The 19652-nt window shown below is 47.3% G+C and overlaps 1 protein-coding gene and 1 long non-coding RNA gene across 4 annotated transcripts in view; one reads left to right on the top strand and one right to left on the bottom strand.

The window, feature by feature from the left end:
- Positions 1–244: 244 nt before the first annotated feature.
- Positions 245–18549, bottom strand: LOC109023734 (uncharacterized). 2 transcript variants are annotated; one of them, XR_010132077.1, is made up of 3 exons: positions 15919–18549; positions 4994–5136; positions 245–2450 (listed from the first exon to the last, which is right to left on the bottom strand). It is a non-coding gene; the product is annotated as an uncharacterized lncRNA (long non-coding RNA). The 2 variants fall into 2 exon arrangements; XR_002003229.4 differs by having other exon boundaries at positions 245–2100.
- GRHL3 (grainyhead like transcription factor 3) overlaps positions 13611–19652 on the top strand; it is a 45173-nt gene continuing 39131 nt past the window's right edge. For both annotated transcript variants that reach the window (XM_063701690.1, XM_004025173.4), the window contains exon 1: positions 13611–13822. In XM_063701690.1, coding sequence (XP_063557760.1) covers positions 13806–13822 — 17 coding nt within the window. In that variant the 5' untranslated portion in view covers positions 13611–13805. The remainder of the gene's footprint in view (positions 13823–19652) is intronic.

The raw sequence follows: 19652 nt of genomic DNA, 5'->3' as shown, positions 1-19652 counted from the left end.
TAGGTGCTTAATACATGATAGCTGCCATTGTTTGTTGGTTTTGGGCCTTAACTCAATCTCACAAACGTTTGTTGAGTGTCTGTGTGAAGGCCCTAGAGGCAAGCTCTTATGTGGTAGGGAAGGCAAACAGACATATACGTAAATTATTCTCATAGAAGGCAGTCTATGTTAAGTGAAATGCTGCCAGTATAGACAAAGTGCATTGAGAGAATAACGGACAAAGCAGTGAATTCTTGCCAGGGAGATCTGGGTGGTAAGATTTTTATTTTTAGATTAAATTGACAATACAGAGAAATGCAGATCTTTAGTGTACAATTCAGTGAATTTTGGCAAATGTATTCACCCATGAAATTACCACTGGAATGAAGATCAAGAACATTTTCCTACCTCCAAAACCCCTTCTAATCAATCCTCACTCCCCAAAGGCAACCACAGTTCTGTTTTTTCCCCACAATAGTTTTGCCTGTTCTTAACCTTCATATAAATGGAATCATTCAGAATGTCCCCTTCTTGTATCTGGCTTCTTTCATTTAACATGGGTGATAAGGTTTGAGCTGAGCCTGAAAGCACTGCTAGGGTTGAATAAGCAACAATGGAGGCAGGGGAGAAAAGGTGAGGTATAGAGAATAGCTTGAGAAAGAAAAGGAGACGGATAAAGTGAATTGGGGACTGGTGTGACTAGAGTAAGGGGTACCCAATGGGGAAGAGAAAGAAGGATGGAAAGCTAGGTTGGAGCTTTGTTTTGCAGAGTTTTCAGTGCCAGGACAAAGGCATGTAGACTTTATCCTGAAGGCAACAGGGAGCCAGCCAGGGAACAGAAGAGTGGACTGATGAGATCTGGGTTTTGAGGAGATATATATGTGGCCACAGCAGGGAGATACAATGAAGTTCAGAAAGTCTGGAGGCCTGGAGACCAGTTATTTGATTGTTTATTAATTCATCCATTCATTCACAATGTCTGCCAACTTTGTGATCAATAGCCTTCTCATTCATTCATTCACCCAAAAAGTATTTATCTGGTACTGAACTCTAGATTTTGGGTTTCTGGCCATTACATCTTTGGCTTTATCCATTGACTAGGAAACAAATTTGATAAAATCCTTCTTTAAAAAATTGAGATGGGATCTTACTATGTTGCCCAGGCTGGTCTTGGATTCCTGGGTTCAAGCAATCCTCCCTCCTTGGCCTACCAAAGTGCTAGGCATGGGTCACTACGCCCAGCCTCTGCTGCTTGTATCAAATTCTCTCCTCACCCTGAAAGTCTGGGAAATCCTTGATTTTTTTTCTAGTAATGGGCTCATCAAATCCTGCTAAGAAAATCTTCATTCCCATCGGGTATGTCTTTCCTAAAAACCCAATTGGGCAGACATCACCTTAGATTATTTTGTATGTGAGATAATAAGTAAATAGCCCAGAGAAACAGGAAGGGTTTAAATCAATGAAGGCAAGGTCAACTCTATGCCTTCTTGGAGGGCTGGGGACAGTGTTTCTCAAAGTGTGTTCCACAGTGGATCACTGGTTCTACATGTTGTTATAGGAGTCAGTGGGGATGGAGGAGATGAAATCATGGCCATCTTAGTTTGGGAAATACTGGGTTAAAAAACAAACAAGGTAGGTTTCCTGACTGCAGGACTTTTCAGATGCTTGATGACTATGCCTTGTTCATTTCTAAGGAGAGATGTGAAGCTTTTCCCAAATGTTCTGATCCTGGAATCTTTTCTGCCTGGAACATCTCAGGCATTCTTGTATTTCTCAGAATGCATTTGTGAGATTCCCTGACATGACTTGAGAGAAATCAGAAGCAGTTCAGATTGAGGAGAGTTATGGAGCAAAATGCTCATAAGGTTGGGCCAGAGTAGGGAAGAGCCTGGAGCTGTGAAGAAGAGGGAGCTCCTTCCACAGGGAGACACAGGAAAAGGAGAAGGAAGTGGGCTTGAGCCTTGCCTCGCAGTTGCATGGAAGTAGGAAGAGGAAAGAAATTTCCCAGTGGGAAAAGGAACTGGTGCAGGGCTGAACTGGAACCGCGGAAGGACATCTGTATTGCAGAATTTCTATGGAGGACTTTATCTTCAAAGTGGCTGCAGCTGGAGCCTGTATTTGCTGGGCAAGAGAAAAAGGAGGAAAAAGTACATGGCTACTGGCCATGGGATGTGACAAGGACAGGGAAGTAGGGTGCTCCTTCACGATCCCCACCCCTAGAACTGGCTCTTTCCCACAGGCAGATGAGTGAAGAGCGCTGAGCTCTGTCCTCTCATCGTATGGCACGCTTATCTCCTTCACTGTGCTTCAGTTCCCCCAACTGCCAAAGGATGAGAAGGTAGGCCTTCCAGAAAAAGAGTCTGAGCCTTCCAAGGAAGGCAGGCAGATCTGTGCTTCTTCATAGCTGGGCAGAGCTTCACCAACAGGCTTCAGACAGGTTTGCACCCAAAGTCACGGCGGTAGCTGAGGTTCTGAAGTAACAGGGGATCTGGGTTCAAATGCCAACTCCACCACTTACCTTGAGCCAGTCACTTTACCTCTCTGGGCTTTTCGTGTTTCAGTTTTTCTCACCTCAAACACTTGGGCACCAGGAGGTTAGTACAAGGTACTTATGTTTGTTAGTAACATCACTAAACTCCTCTAAAGCCCATTGTCTCTGTAAAGGGAAATTTGTTACATTAAGATGGTTAAGAGACTTAGTACTGTAAGGGGCAAAAACTGGTAGAACGAGTTGAAACTGATTGTTTTTTTATTTTCTGTAAATCCCACCCATGTCATCCCCCTCAGGGTTCAAGCAGGGCTTAAGAATAACTCGGTGGAGACTCTTGTGGGTAAGGGGGATGCTGAATGCCTCCTCCATTCCCAGCATTGGTCTCCTGCTGGGTGTGACTCAGACTGCACAGTGGGCCAGGAAGAAGGGGGTGGGGGTGTCAGAGGTCACTAGGCCCCAAAAAAGAAAATGTTCTATTTCCCAGGTGAGGCCTGTTTTACAACAGATCAGGACATCCCCAGGCTCTAGGGACAACATCCCTCCCTTACCATAAACTAATCCATTCTGGTCAAGTGGAGAATGATTCTCGCCCAAGGCACCAAAAGGCAGAATCCCCCAGGTCTGATGTTTGGGGTTAGCTGGTTTTCTCAGGCCTGCTCCCTTTGTGATGCAGGCTTCGCTTTTTAGCCTTACACCTTCCCTGAGGCCTCCTTGTGGCTCCAGAAAGTCTTGCAAACAGTTCATTCACCCTATCTGGTCAAGAAGGTTCTGCCTAGAAGCTGCGGGATGGGGTGGCTTTTGAAGATGGTGTCGAGGCCCGGGGGTTTATGAAATGTTATCTTGGCTGACAAAGGCATCTGCTACTAATTATTTTTTCCTTTGTTTTCTTTTTTTGTCACCTTCAAAGTCACAGATCTCAGACAGTTGGAAAGAACCTGAGTGACCTTCAAACTCAAACCATTCATTTCACAGTTGGAGAAACTGGCTCAGGGAAGGCAGATGACTTGCCTGAGGTCACACAGCCAGCAAGCAGCAGAGCTGGAACTCAAACCTTGATCTCTTGCCCCTTGGTCCTGTGCTGTCTCTCCTGCTGCCTAATATTGGTAACAGCTATGGGGCACTTACTTTGTGCCAGGCACTATATTAAGTGCTTTACATGCATTTAATCCTTACGACCATCCTATGAAATAAATACTATTATTAATCCCATTTATAGATAAGGAAACAGACTCAGAGAAACAAGTTATGAAGCTTAGGGTCACAGCTAACAAAAAGCTGAGCCAGGTTTCAAACCCAGATCAGTCTCAAAACCCGGAGCTTGTAATCACTAACACTAATCTAAGGCATAAGTCTTCTCTTTGAGGGGCTTAACTTTCAACATCCCCAAACCACCTCACACGTTTCAGGGAACCCACAAGGACTGGAGAGAGAAAGAGGGTGAAACAAAAGGCTCCCAAACTGGTCCCATTCAGATGGGGCTATCCCAAGTTGTCACTTTAGTCTAAGAGCAGCCAAATGAAATACTGTGACCCTATGTTGGGTCATCAGTCAATTCAGAGGCCCCTGGTAGTTTTGAAATATGGCCAAACAGGCAAAGCCATGGACTAGAGAGTCAAGTCACTGTCACCTGCCTATCAAGACTCATCTTCTTAGCAGTTTCTCCAACACCCATCAGTGGGTAATACTGAGGATGTCTGCACATGACCCAGGAGGTGCAAATGACTGAGCTCATTGTGAAAGGAGACAGGGCTGCAGGTGAAGTATGCATATTCATAGAGTACTGGCAAGGCATGAATCAGATTTCTTAGGAGACTGGGCAGAGAGCAGCAGTCATGCTCTCATCCTCTGAGGCAGGGGAACCTGATGACTAACCCCCATCTTCAGGCACATTTGCCTTGGGCTGAGTGCCCCGGGTGGCAGAAGCAAAGAAAGAGACAAGACAAGGAACTGTTTCACTGGGGTGGCAAGAGATGCCCATCCCTAATGATAAAAGACAATGGCTGACACTTATCAGGTCTTAACTATACAGCAGAGTGGTGCTGAATGTTTTGCAGTGTGTTACCTTATTTGCAAAAACCTCACAACGGTGAAATTATGCCTATTTTACAGATGAAGAAACTGAGACTCAGAGAGCTCAAAGGACTTGCCCAAGGTCACACAAGTAGTGAATGGTTGAGCCAGGATACAGACTCATGTAGACTGGCTCTAAAATCCAAGCTAGATGTGCTCCACCTTCTGTGTATGTGTGTGTGAGGGCAGGTAGTCGGCAGTAGAGACTTCTGCATCACCTGAAGGGTGAAATTAGAGAAGTCTAACAGACTCCTCCAACACAAGATATTTTGTGAAATTTGACAACAAAACAGTGTTTCCAAACATCTAGTTGCAAGCAGAGGAAAGGTTTTCGAGTACAAGGGTTTCATCAAGGTTTCCCCACTGGGCTTGTGTACAGGAATATACCTTATTCATTTCTCTCCCCAGACTGTGGCATAGCTACTTGAACTGAGCACGTCCTCACCAAGTTACCTGAATGACTGTTTGCTGAAGCAACATAATGTAGCAGTTCAGCTTTGGAGCCAAACAGTCTGGGTTGAGATCCCACCTTGGGTCCTCTGGCGCTGCATGACCTGATCAAGTTTCATAGCTTCTTTAAGTCTCAGCTTCCACATCTATAAAATAGAGGTGGGCACTTGTAAGGACTGAGTGAAACAGGACAGGTAAAGTGTACAGACCTGAAGAGAGAGTTAAGTGCTCAAAACATGAGAGCTGCTACTATAATTGGTGATGATTAAATAACTCTCCATACTCACTGAATGAATGGATAAATGAATAACGCATGTGCCTAGTCAATGTGGCAGCCTGTCCGGAGCACCGGCTGAAAGGGTAAGCAGGGGCAAGTGAGCGGTGGGGAGATTGATGGTGACTTCTGAGCGGTTACCTTCCTGAGAGAAGAGCCAGAGGGGCCTGATCGTGGCGTAAGATATGGTTCTTAGGCCCCTGCAGGCCACAGTTTCTAAGTCCTTTCTCTTCTCCACTGCTGGACCATAAGGCCCCAAACTGATGGCCTTGAAAAATTCCCTAGCAGGCCAGCGGTGGATTCAGAAAACCCCTCACCTGAATGTTCAAGGCCCAAGGTTGAGCACTTAACCTCTGACCACATGGCCTCTGCCTTCCTAGTGGGGATACAGGGCCCAGAAAGGCCTCAGCAAAACCCTCCCTCTCCCCACCCTCTCCAGTGAGATCAGATCTAAATAAACACCAATGGCAGCCTTTGAAGGAACACTCCTAAGAAACAGGACGGGTTAGGACCTTATGGGTTAGTTGTGCCTATCTGAACCTCTCTAAGCAGAGCAGGTCCCGCCCTGCCCTGCCCCACCTCACCCCACCCCACCCTAACCTAGGAAGGTAGCACTGACCCTGGCCACCTACTCATTCCATTCAGCACTGGGGCACCAAGACCCTCTGTCCAAGCCAGACCTTGGCCAATTTTCCTCTGTAGCATTTCAAGGAAATCCTTATCTTAACCCTCCAGGTCCCAGTTTGACCCCTGCAGAGAGGAGGAAATACGTTTCCAGTGTTTGCCGTGGGGGTAGTGGGGATAAATATGTTTTTCTCTGCGATGCTGTCTTTTATTTGGAAGTGGGCACTGTCTTGTTTAATGGCCTCTTTTAAGACAGACTCAGCAATAGTGGTTGGGCTGCTGGGGCCTGAGGCACAGGTGAGGGCTCACCTGGGGCCAAGACAGCTGGGTTCTGTTCTTCCCAGCAGGCCCTCTCCTTCCAGGACTGAGGCTGCGTTCTCCCTGGCTCCCCTCTCCCTGGCTGCCTCCTGTTCTGGCTGGTTCCTGGCAACAGAGAAAGAATCTCAAGACAGCACACTGGCTGCTTCTTCCTTCTCTGCCTGAGCAGAGGATAAGCCTTCTCTGATTTGTTACTTTTAAATAAAGTTTCTTTTTCCTATTAACAGAAGAAATAATGTCCACAGAAACAAAAATAAAGCATAAATCACCACTGACCCCAATATCCATAATACTCCCTGGGGTGAATTATTGTTTTCTCTATTCATATAAATGGATTTTTAAAATAGGAATGGACTAATTTACTAAAAGTAGAGTAAACAGAAGACTTAAAAGTAGGGAATCAGACCCAGATTCAAGACTTAGCTCAGAAACTCCCTGAAAATAACCTTAGTAAGTTTCACTTCTGCGCCTCACTTTCCTCATTTGCAAAATAAAGATAATAGTACTCACATCATAAGGTGGTTGTGAGAATAATACGAGGTCAAACACTGAGCCTAATGCCTGGAACATCATAAAAACACATAATTGCTAACAACTGTACTGAAAGCACAGTAAATAACTTCCATGGTACACAGGAAGCCTCTGTAGCATCCGTTTAAACTGTAGCGGGGCATGCAGCTACATTCAGGTATCTTAATTTACTTCACTGAATCTCTTGTGAAGGGTATTTTTATTAATTCTAATTTTTCAGGATTATAAACAATGCTCTGATGCACATCCTTGTAGGTAACTCTTTGCACACAAAGATTATTTGCTTAGGCAAAATTCCTATGAGTGAAATTGCTAGATCAAAGGATGAGCTAAACTGGAAAGCCAAAGCTTAGACTGGCTCACTCTCCTTCCAGCAAGGAGCATGCTTGTTTTCCCCTGCCAATACTGTGATTAGCATTTTCTTTCATCTTTATCAACTGGATAAATGAAAAAAAACAAAACAAAAACAACTGCTTGTTTGCTTTCGGAGACTTTTATTTCTAAGGAGAGCTTTCAGGGTGACTTTAGACTCCATGATTCCTCATGTCCAAGGAAGCTCCAGGAAGGAATGTAGGTGGTCTTATTGGAAGAACTGTGATAACCATCTAAAGTACAGAATGTAAAAGGGCCTGAGAGCTGCCCGTTCCATGTCCTGCTGCTCTGCAGGCACAACTTCCAGGTCCATCCATGCCTTCAAAGAAGGGCCATATTCTCATGGCCGGGCGCGGTGGCTCATGCCTGTAATCCCAGCACTTTGGGAGGCCGAGGCGGGCGAATCACCTGAGGTCGGGAGTTTGAGACCAGCCTGACCAACATGGAGAAACCCCATCTCTACTAAAAATACAAAATTAGTTGGACATGGTGGCACATGCCTGTAATCCCAGCTACTAGGGAGGCTGAGGCAGGAGAATCGCTTGAACCTGGGAGGCGGAGGTTGTGGTGAGCCAAGATCGTGCCATTGCACTCCAGCCTGGGCAATAAGAGCGAAACTCTGTCTCAAAAAAAAAAAAAAAAAAAAGGTGGGGGGGCATATTCTCTATGTAGGGTGTGTGGCCTACCCCTCTGCTTAAGAACATTATAATGAAGCTTTTACTTTAAATGTTAAACGTTCAAATGAAATGCTACAGAATATTTTAATGAGTTTTGAGTGAGTGCCCAGGACAGCACTTCTGTGACCCCTTAGGACCCATAATGGTATCTAGGGTGATGCTTTGTCTGAAAGTCAAGGGTCAATCCAAAGTTCTTCACTTAACCAGGGGCATTCTCTCTGAACCTCAGTCTAACAAATGGGGCCAACCATGCACTCTTGTCCCTTCCTCCTGGGATGGCTGTATGGATCAGGGGAGATGAAGCACAGGAAAACACTTTGAAAAGAGCTCTACATCTAGCAGAGGCTGTATTGAAGGGAGGTTGAGGGCTGAATGCTGTGAACTTAGCTGTGCACTGGGGCTGGAAATGGGAAGTGGCTGAGGCCTTTTTTTTAAGCTGGGTGCTCCCTATAACACCAGCTACCTTTTATTGGGTACCTATTTGCCATAGGTTTTACGTCAATATCTCATTTAATTTAATCCCCAGGCTGACCCCACTGAAGCATGATGGGAAATTACATACAGACCTGAAGTCATGGGTGCAAAGAGAAGGCACTGGTGCATGAAAATAAGAGGGAGTAGAGGAATTCAAGCTTTGGAGGTCTTCCCTTGGGTGGTGGTGGGTGGGGTGGGGGGTAGAAGGCAATACCTAATTTGCCCAGAATGTCAGTAATGTGTGAAATTATATTCATTCATCTGTTTTTCATTTATTCAACAAATATTTATTGAATACCTATTATGTTGAGACACAGGACAAGTGCTATGTGAGATTTATTTTTCCTTGTATGGTTTCTGCCCTCCAGAAATTTACAAATCCTATCTGCCTTGCAGATACTATCAACCAACCTATCTACTTTTCTTCCCTCCCTCCCTCCCATCTCCCTTCTATCTCTCCCTCCTAGACCTTGTTCCAGACAGGGACTAGGAAGCTTGAAAGGACTATTTCCACAACTTTGGGATCAGGCCAACTTCAGTTTGATTTCATCTCTGTCACTAAGGGGAGAGCCAGGTGACCTTAGATGTTATATCACCTCTCTGGGACTGTTACCATCTTCTGTAAAACAGGGATACTTATGGCGGCTACTTCACAGGCCTCTTGAACTACATGATTTTATGAATATATATATATATAAAATCAAGCACTAGAACAGTGCCTGACACATACTATGGACACTGTTATCTAATCCTCATAGCAATCATTTCACTGAGGACAAACTGAGGCAGAAGGAAGTGAAGTTGCTTGTCCAAGGCCTCAGGCAGTCACCCTCAGAGCTGACGTTCTTTAGTAACTTGGCCAACCATGTGACCCCATTTTACAGGTAGGAATGGGATAGAGCATCTACAGCTAGCATTATGGCGTTAAGTGCTCAATAAATGATAGTAATTTTAATTGCAAAATCAAAATGAGATCAGATAGCTGAGCTCGCTGCTGAGAGCCTGCAAGCCAGACAGCCCCCCTGCAAGCCAGACAGCCCCCTCCGTCTCCATTCCTGTGCCTCCCAGGGGATCACTGGGCAAGGACTCAGTCTTCACTCTCTTCATCCCTGCCCTTGTCCCAGGAAGGATAGGGACACAATGGCCATTTGTCAATGGGAAGTTATTTTGGTTTAATGACATTTAAACTGGGGCTTTGTATAGAATTTCTAATTACAAAAGCAGCGCAAGTTCAATGTAGCCCGTTTGGGGGAAGACGGGGAAAGGATTGAAATCCTGGTATTTCAGTGCCCACAGAGAAGCACTGTTGACATGTGGGTATATATTCTTTCAATATTTGAATATAGGTCAACAGATTTGCATTAAGAGTTCTGGATAATTAGAAAGCATTCAAGTGTTAGAAAAGGACGGCTGTCAGCAAGGTCCTCATGTTCAGCAGCGCATGTCCCATCTGGTAAATGGTGCCGTCACTGTTCAGTACACAACTTTCACAGACACACAGAGGAGCCCTGGCTCTCAGTGCTCACTTACAGTGGCCCTAACTTTTACTCCTCCCCAACATGCCAAGGAGAAGTGTCATACTCTTTGGGAACAGTGGCTTCTGCACAGGCATGATCGTGGAAAGGAGGGGAGGGATGAAGGACTGTGCAGTCCTCCAAGAGGGCAGATCAGAACGTCTGGAGAAAGAACATCAGTAATCTAGAAAAGCAAATCAAGATGATTTTAATAGGGAACTCCCCCCTTATAGTGATTCACTAATCTGTTCTTATAGAGAGGGAAATTGAGACTCTGAGAGGAGAGAATTTACTCAGTCACACAATAAGTAGCCAGAGGTCAGGCAGAACTTGAGCCCAGGGCACTCCCTAACTTAGTCCAGTCCTGCAAGAATGGAATCAGAAAGATGTGGGTTCAAATCTCAATTCTTTAACTTATTAGCTTTTGTTTTTTTTTTGTTGTTGTTGTTGAAATTATCTGTTTGCGCAGGCTGAGTGCAGTGGCGCGATCTTGGTTCACTGCAACCTCCGCCTCCCAGGTTCAAGCAATCCTCCTGCCTCAGCCTCCCAAGTAGTTGGGATTACAGGTACATGCCACCATGCCCAGCTAATTTTTGTTTTTTTAGTAGAGACGGGGTTTCACCATGTTGGCCAGGCTGGTCTCGAACTCCTGATCTCAAGTGATCTGCCTGCCTTGGTCTCCCAATGTGCTGGTATTATTGGCATGAGCCACCGCACCCAGCTAACTTTTGACTTCCAACAAATCATTTAACCTCCGAGTCTGTTTCTTCACTTGTGAAATAAGGTTAATATCTTCCTCATTAGATTTAAATGAGAATTAAGGGGGAAAAAAAAGGCTTTTCTAAAAAGTATTGAGTGCTAGATGCCAGGTACAGATAATGCACTTCACACGCATTATCTTTTAATCCTCACAATAACCCCATAAGGGAGGAATACAATTTTTATATACACTTTACAGGTGAGGAAACTGAGGCTCAAAGAGCTGTAGCCACTTGCCCGACATCATGTAGCTAGTAAGTGGTTGGGCTGAGATTTGAAAGGAGGCCTGTGAGTCTCAGAACAATACTATCCTAACACATAGGTAAGTCTTAGCACAGTGCTTGCAAAATACAAACGCTAACTAAACAGCAGCCCTCATTATTTACTGTCATTATTGTGGATATAATTATTATGTTACAAGTAATTGGCTGGTCTCTGTTTATGTTTTTCTAAACTTTGTTTTGTTTTTTTTGGAATAGCTGTTCTGTTTTAAATCTCCTCTGCAGAGGAACCAAGAGCTGTGCTGATCCATGAAGGGGAAGTAGGTGCCAGCCTTGCTCAGCCCCACAGGAGCAGGAAGGGGGCAGCAGCAAAGCACGGGGAGTGTCTCTTTAAAGGCCTGGCATCTCTGGGTTGTTGGGATGAAGGCCTAGAAAGCACTTGTACCTCCTGCCTGGGAGGTATAATTCCTACTGAGGGGCCTGGTGACCTTGCAAACCAGCTCATGGCATTCCTGCCTACCTAGCCCAGACCACCGGTCTTTCTATCCCATCCGGGACACTTCTGTAGCCTTCCTGTGTGTGGAGACATAGAAACCCTCTGCCCTGTGATTTGGCTCTCTGCTGATCTCTGAAGATGGGTGCGGGTGATGAAAGAGGCAAAACCTAGAGGCAGAGGGAGAGGACCCATTTTTAAAACCCCAGCGAGCACAGACACGCCACCTGGAATCCCAGCCTCCCCTGAGCCCAGTCAGCATGAGTCACCCCACAGCCCTTCACCTGTGGGTTGCAACACGGTTGACAGAAACTCCACAGCCTTCCATGAGGTAGGCAGACAGGTACATACAGAGGAGTGTGCCATCCTTTGGACTGCAATAAGCTTTGCAGTTACAGTTGGCACCAAATAGCCCTTCAGCCACCAATAACCTCTGTGAAGTGGTTGGGCACCCAGGCTCTGCTCTCGGATTAAATCCCAGCTCTAGCTCTACCACTGCCTAGCTCTGCAGCTTGAGTAGTTTACTTCAGTATTCTGTACCTCAGTTTCCTCATCTATAAAATGGGGGTATCAAAAATGTCTATCTCCCAGGGTTGCTGTAAGGATTAGGCGAGACAATGCATGCAAAGGCGCACAATGCCCGGTGCCTGTGGTATATGAAGCACCTACTAGGTGCCAGACACTGGAGATTCCACAGTGAGCGACACAAAGTCTTTGCTCTTATGGAATTTACATTCCAGAGGAAGGGGAGAAAGACAATAAACAATTAGAAAAATATCATAGGTCATATTACATTGTATCATAAGTCATAAGGGCTCTGCAGAGAAAAGTAGTGTGATCCAGAGTGATTGAATGTCTACTTTATTAACAAGGGTGACTGAAGAGGGCTGCTCTGAGGAGGTGGCTTTATTAGCAATTATTTACTATTATTTATTAGGGTCCCCTGGGCTTCCCCCAACACAGCCTCCAGGGAGAAACCAATCTCTGAGAGTTCTCAAACCCAGTACCCCCTCTCCAGAGCCCTGACCCCACCCCAAGAGGGCTCGTTTGAATTCTGACTTTACCCTGAAAAACCTCCATAAATTGGCAGGGGTAGCTGAAACCTCACTTGCCGTTCCCAGAGAAGAGAGAGAGGAGTGGGCCAAGTTGAGGTTTCCAGGAAGACAGAGCAAAGAGATAATTTGCCAAAAGGGGAAGGGTGGGGGAGGGGAGAATAGAAAGAGAGAGAGGGAAAAAAAGATGCCAAGATCTCTGGCTTAGATTTAATTTCAAACTAATCCTGGAAGAAGCTCTTTAAAAAGCTCTAACATTCTCCTGTTTGTGTTTGTGGATATTCTGGGGTTTACCAAGCTTGTTCTTTATAGAAGACAGCTCACAGCAATTACTCCACAATTACTTCATCTGACAGGCATTGAATTTCTCCCAAGTTCCCAATACAGAACGAAGCACTTGGAGCCTGTGAAATGGCCAGCTGGCTGAGGCTTCAGAGGAGCCTTCAACTTTTCTATCCCTTCCGTGCTGACCAGAGGTATGTGGCTTGCCCACGCCCCCTTCACACCCAATAAAAGCCTGTTCTCCTTTACTCCCCCACCCCCTGCCACCAACACACACACCCCAGATTGTAAACTCCTCTAGAACAGTAACCCCTGTTTTTCCTGGCCTCAGTTTCTCCAGAACCCAGAGTAGGGTCTGGCACACAGCGGGTGCTCAATGAATGTCTACTGAATTGAGGCCACTGACTTCAGCCCAAGGGGCAGCCAGACTTGGAGTGAGATGACTGCAGATTGGATCTGGGCTGGGACCTCGCTAGCTGTGCCCTTGGGCAAGGCACTTTGCCTCTCTGGCCTCCATTTCCTCCCTCATCTGTAAAATGTGTGTTGAAGAGGAAGGGGGAAGCGATAATAAATCTACCACAGTAGGTTACTTTAAGAACCAAAAGAAGTCACTTGAGTAACTGCAAAAGATTATTCAAAAATATTACCTTAAAGGGGAAACTGAAAAAAAGGGAACTTATACAAAGATCTACCTGGGAAAAGTTGCTCTCTCCTTTGAGAATTCCCCAGTGGTACAGAAGGAGGGGGCAAAGAAATTTGGGGGTGGGGATGTTTCTGGGTATCTGGGACAATGACTAGAAACAGGAATCAAGTTTTCCTTTAAGCCAAGTTATCTGTTTGTCCCTGTACTTTTCCTCTAGTTATCTTGCTTCTTTCCAACATTTTTTTCTCCATCCCTCCTCCCTCATCTCCACCCCCCACCCCCTCACCAAGGAAGGAATTGGCCAGCTCCACCCAGCCAGTCCCCCATAGCTCCGCCCTCCTCGGCGGGCTAAGAGTTAACAGCTGCACCTGTTGAGGTATACCTCCAGTCGCCGGCACCTGTACCTGTAGCCAATCAGCGCCAGCGCTGCTGGGAACCTACCTGTCAGCAAAATCTCGACACCCAAACCTCAACATAAATCAAACACTTTCCTGGGCAGAGAATGTCTGTGTCAGGCAAGAATTAGAGACAAGCGGTCAGCAGAGCCTCAGTGCTGATCGTCGGGGCTTGGGAGCAGGAAGATGTCGAATGAACTTGAGTGAGTAAACATCGGTGGATACCTGCCGCTCTCAGAGCGTGGAGGCTGGATGGGGTTTCCTGGAGGGGGAAGAGCGGGGAGGCCGGCACCGGGATTCACAGAGCAATTTGTAAGGGTAAATGAATGGGCTGACGATCTCACTTTGGCGTGTCAAGGCAAGCCCCAGTCTCAAGCTAGAGGTGAGTGTTTCCCTGGGAAAATAGTTTTTCTCATTCTCTTTGCTGAGCAGTTTCGAGCCAGGCAGGGAAACACAAGACTGAAACTGTGAAGGTTTCTGGCACCACTTTTTGATCCTCTGAAGGGGCCTTGGAAATCAGACAACCCCAATCCCATCGAGGTTTTCTATCTTCTTGCCAAAAGGAACTTCTTTAAGGTAGTTCTAAGAGCTGTCTTAGGCAGAGAGTTGGGTTTCTCTAAAGGGACTTGTTTGCTGGGTTGGAACAGTCCCAAGTGGGAAGGTTACAGTGTGGTGGTTAAGCATGTGTACTCTTTGTAGTGGGCTTGACCTAAGTTCAAATCCAGGCTCTGTCCCTGGGTGATCTCAGACAAGACATTCAATTTTTCTGGGCTTCATTTTCCTCATCTGGAAAACGGGTACAAGAATGCTTTGTAGAATTCTGGAAAGAGTTAAGTGTGATAAATGCTGTAAAATGCTTAGCATAAAGCTATGGTCTGAAGATGCGTTCAGTAAAATGTGGTTCCTCTCATTCAGAGGCAGTTCTAAGGCTGGGGAAGATGAGAAGTGATTTTTGGTAGGTCACCTCTTTTGGCTGGGAGGATGCATGTGCCTTCCTGCCCACATCTGAGATTTAAGATCCTGACTGACTGATGCTGATCTTCACCATGATGTCCTTCTTGGGGTCCAGACCTTAGAGAAGGTAGGATGAGGCTGGGATCTGGGCTGCTTTAGATTGGGTTCAGGGAGCTGGCAGGAGAAGCCAGAACCCTTTAAACACAGGCTCTCCTTTTCCTGCCACCCTCAGAGGTGAGTGGGCAGAGGCAAGGATTGTACCATCTTTTTTCTAACTGCTCCTCAACAGACTTTTAAGAACTTGAAGATCTGTGGGCAGAGAGCAGTGCTAGGTCCTGACTGCAGACAGGATTCTATGTTCTAGCTAGCCCTTCAGCTCTTCATGTTCACAGCACAATCACTTGGGTTAACAGGCACATTTCTTTTGAATGAATTTCCCGGGGTTGACAATGTATTGACAATTGGACCGCAATGAGAATAAGAGCAGGAGCATTGGTACTGACACCTGGGTTCAAGTCCCAGCTCTAGCACTTATAGCTGTGTGATGTTGAGCAAGTCCCTTAATCCTCATCTGTAAATAGTGGCCAACAGTAGTATCCACCTCATGGGGTTGTTAGAGGATTTGACAATTTTAGAATAGTGATTGCTTTTAAGGCTGGTGGAGAACACACCAGTAACACCATTGTCATTTCATGTAGAACTAACCAATCAATGAGCATTCCCAAACCTCTTGCTATTTTTCCATACTTTGAACGCGCAAAAAAATCTTGACATGTGTCTCCATCCCACTTAAATTTGCTGGCTAAAACTGCGGAGGCTACAGACAGAATCTATTCATTACTGCACGTTAGGGGGTATGTGTTCTGAAGCTGGGTTACTTGAACAGAAAGGTTTCTTGCTTTTCTCCTCCCTAATGGTTTGGATTTGAAGTCAGATCCGCTGACAGTTGAGGCTTCTCAGTTTGGGGTGGGGTGAGGGAAGCCAGTTGCCTGCTGAGTAATTGCAGGCGGACTCCAAGCCACCATTTGAGATTACAATGGCAGAGCCTGGGGGCTCAGCTGCCCCTACTGGTAGGGGGGGGCACCCGGCGCTTGGCTTGCAAGTTCTGAGCTGCTGTTGCTTCTGCAGCCTCGACATTCTCCTAAAAAGTGCCAAGTTAAGAGGACTGGCCATAGCTTACAGCTTGGGCCCTCATGGAATGGCCAACTCTGGCCAGGCCTTGATATAGTGGCAAAAGTGGGACTTGCCTGTCACTCTAAATTCTGCCACTTACCAACAGCAGGATCCTGGTGAATTTGTTTGTCCTCCCTGACCCTCAGTCTGCTCATCTGTCTGTAACACCTACCTGGCAGGAACAACTGTGAGCTCCCAAATGTGGACCAGAGCTCCATCCGCGTCCACCCGGTGGCCAGGCCCCGGGTGTAAGGCGGCACTTCGAAGGCTGGTCCCTGAGAAGCATGGAGGCCCCGGCGGTGTAGTTAGAAACCAGCTGGAGGTGGCTGGCGGGTGCTGAGCGCCGGGCCTTTCATGTGGTCGCAGCGCTCTGGGTGCCTGGAGCCCGCAGCCCTGGGCAGCCCCGGGCTACCGCAGGGCGCAAGGGATCCTGGGCTGCGGCCGAGGGCGCCGGAAGTCGCCGCCGACCGCCTGGGTCTCGCAGGAAAACAGCCGGCGCCCGCGAGCTGCCCGGCGTCGGGTTTTCCTGAAGGTGCGTCGGGGCCCCCGGGGAGCTGGAGCCGCAGGCGACCTCCCCGGTGACCTCTTGTTCCCCTCTGGAGGGCCGGCCGGCGCTCCAGGCAGGCCCCGTTGACAGGCCAGGAAGGGAGAGTTTCGCCGCAAGGGGGCTTGGCACACAGTAGGTCTAAGGCACGGAGGCAGGAGCGTCCCCCGCGGCCTCGCTCCCTGCTCTCTGGGCCCCACCGCTGCCGCCTGGAGTCTCCCCTCAGCCTCGCAGAGACGCGACTCGGTTGGGGGAAGGGGACTAGAACCGTCGCAGTCCTGACCGCGGCCGCCGCCGCCGTTCTATCTGATCTCCAGGAGCGCCGGCTCCAGACTGCCTGGAGCGCTGAAAGAGTTAATCAGGAACGCCTCCCCGCTGTGGTTTTGTGGTCGAAACCATGATTGCCAGGAGCAAATTTTTGTCGTGCACGAGGTGTGTTATTAAAAGTCGGAGCTACGCTGCTGCTGAATGAAAAGTTAAAAGCCCTCTTTGAGTTCGGGCTATAAAACTGGCGGGCTAGGCCGAGAGGCTTGAGCCAACCCTAACGGCGGCGGCCCGGGCGGCGCGGGGGTCCTGCGGCTCCGCCAGCTGCTGGGAGCGGCCAGGCCGCGCAGTCCCAGCAGTGAGTGGCCGCAGCCAGGCGGTCGGCAGAGCTCCCACTGAACCACCGGAGGAGTGAAGAGGGAAAACGGGGCTGAAACCCAAATGGGATCATCCAGCTTTCTCTTACGTTAGAACAAAAATGACAGCCAACATTTATGGGGCGCTGACTCCGCATCTGACATTGTGTCGAGTGCTTGATAAATACACGCTCTTCTTTAAACCCTCCCAACAAACTAATGCGGGATGGGAGTGTAAATGCAGTTTTGCCGAAGAGGGGACCCAGACTTGGTTCAGGCTTGCCCAAGGTCTCACGGAAGCACTGGGATCTTAACCGGGTCTTAGCCGAGCAGCCATAGGCCACCCCGCTTCCTCTGTGCTTAGCCTCTGAAAAGAAGACAGAGGAGATGTGCCAAACTGTTAAGAGTGGTTATTTCTGAGTAGAAGAATGTGGATGAATTCCATTCTTCCTATTTTTCTGTAGGTTCTACATGTTATATATTTGTTGTATTTTACAAACCTATGTTACCTTTGGAATGGTTAAGGGGAAGAGAGGGAGTCATTATTTTGAAAGAGAACACCTGGAACAGTGTTCTCAAACTGTGGTCCGTGGACCATCATCATCATCATCATCACCTGGGAACTAGTTAAAAATGCAAATTCTCAGCCCCACCCTAGACCTACTGAATCAGAAACTGGGGGTATGGCTCAGCGTTATGTGTTTTCACAGGCCCTCCAGGTGATTCTGATGCGTGTCCAAGTTGTAAAACTGTTGGCCTAAAAGACCAGGCAGAGGACTGGGAAGCAGGAGGTTCCCAAATCCACTACTGACCTGCAGTGTAGTTGCTGAGTCAGCAGGCTGAGAGCTTAGTTCCAAGATCACACCTGTGTTTTAAGCCCAGCTCTGCCACCTATAGATGGAGTGACTTGGATGAGCTCCTTAACCTAAGTGTCAGCTTTTGCCCGTGTAAAATGATGATAAAAATACCCACCTCACAAGGCATGTATGAGAATAAAAAGGCACAAGGCCTGACTCTATTAAATAATTGAGTTCCTTTCCCTCTCTTGCCTTCCCTCCCCTCTCTGGAACTCAGCTTTCCTATCTAAAATGCAGCAAATAATCCTGGCTGGCTGCCTCCCCCTCTCTATTCCTTTTGCCTCATAAAAAGGTTAGAACAACTGACCTAGTGAAAGTCTTGAAGGGAAATTATCTCTCCGTTATTTGATGTTATTTCTCTAGGCTTTTCCAGGAGGTCAGCAAGAATTGGGAACTTTCAAGGGCAGGGACCGAAAGGGGACAGAACAGTGTAGCCACATGAATGGCAGTGGCCTTCACCTTTTTTGTCCTCAGCACCCAGTACGTGGCCGTTTACAGAGTAATCCTCAGTGAATGTTTGTTGAGTGAATCAGTGAGTGAATAAATGAAGGGATGTGGCACCCCCGGGTTTACAGGTGGATTTCAACTTCTTTCACACCTCAGTTGAACAATAGATGGGGGGAGAAAAGGAAAATTAGACAAGACACCAAGAGGAGAATATAGCATGAAAGAAAAATTCCCATACAGGGAAGAATTTTTAAAATAGCAGAAACTCACTTTCTTCTCTAATTAGGAAAGGGCACCTAGATAATTTACTTGCAACTAAAAGTGTCTGCTGCAGCCTGACCACCGTCAACTTGCCCACCTGGGTCCTGACGATGAAGCTGGTAGTGCGTGTTCCTCTTAAGTGGAAATCTCCAAGCATCAGGATGATTCTGCCAGCTAGGAAGAGATATCCCGATTCATAGGCTGGAGAAAGGCTGTGAATTGTGCAGTTTGCTGGGGACTACCCCACAAAGTATTAGTAATAATAATAAAAGTAGTTCACATTGTTATGTGCTGGCACTATGCTGATCGCTTTACCTGCATTACCTCATTGCATCTTCCAACAGTAATACTTCACAAAGTTGTAAAAAACAAAGACAATGACTAGAAGTTGTTAGCCAGCACCCGGTACTTGGTAATCCCTCAATGAACGGTAGCTCTCATAGCAATTCTGTGAGGTTAGCATTCTCATTGCCTCACATTTTGCAGGTAAGAAAACAGGCACAGAGATGTCAGGTTGCTTGCTTAAGGTCACCCAGTAAGTAGCAGAGCTGGACCTGGAACCCAGGTCTGCAAAGCTCTGGGCCCACTCCCATAACGATGAGTTCATACTGCCTCATGCAAACTGGAGTCATTACAGAGCCATGCCCTACACTCTGCCATTTCCCCACTGAGGCCCCCAAATGAGCCCCCAGCCCATGTGACGAGGCACATTTCACAATCTGTACACCCAGAAAACCAGATGGGCCACTGGCAGGCACGAGAACCCTGGGGCGCCCCTGTCGTGCCCAGGGAACATCATGTGTGGGGCTGACTGAAAAATGATTCCTCTGTGAGCAGTTGTGTCAGGGCCTCCCTGTGGGTGATTAGAGAGTGATTGATCACTGTTAATGAGGTTGGGTGGCTCATGGCAGGATTTAGCAAGTCATTGGGAGTATCTGGGTGTCAACACCCAGCTCAGGCGGCCCCTGGAACTCTTCCTCCTCTGGCTGAAGGGAAGTGGGGTCTAGCCTGCTGGATCTGTCCTGTGCCACACACCTTCTTTGGTGGAGCTTGAGACCACCTCCTTTGGTGTTGGGTTTTCTTCCCACCTTCTGGAAAGTTGAGTGAGTACTTTCTTTTCTGTAGCTTAACTACTGAGTCCCATCCTGCCATATGCTGCATGTCCTTAGGCAGGTGC

The sequence above is a fragment of the Gorilla gorilla genome, chromosome 1 (assembly GCF_029281585.2).
Source record: "Gorilla gorilla gorilla isolate KB3781 chromosome 1, NHGRI_mGorGor1-v2.1_pri, whole genome shotgun sequence".
Taxonomy (NCBI): Eukaryota; Metazoa; Chordata; class Mammalia; order Primates; family Hominidae; genus Gorilla; species Gorilla gorilla.
The sequence above is the reverse complement of the archived record's forward strand: the minus strand, read 5'-3'. Positions and strand labels throughout refer to the sequence as shown.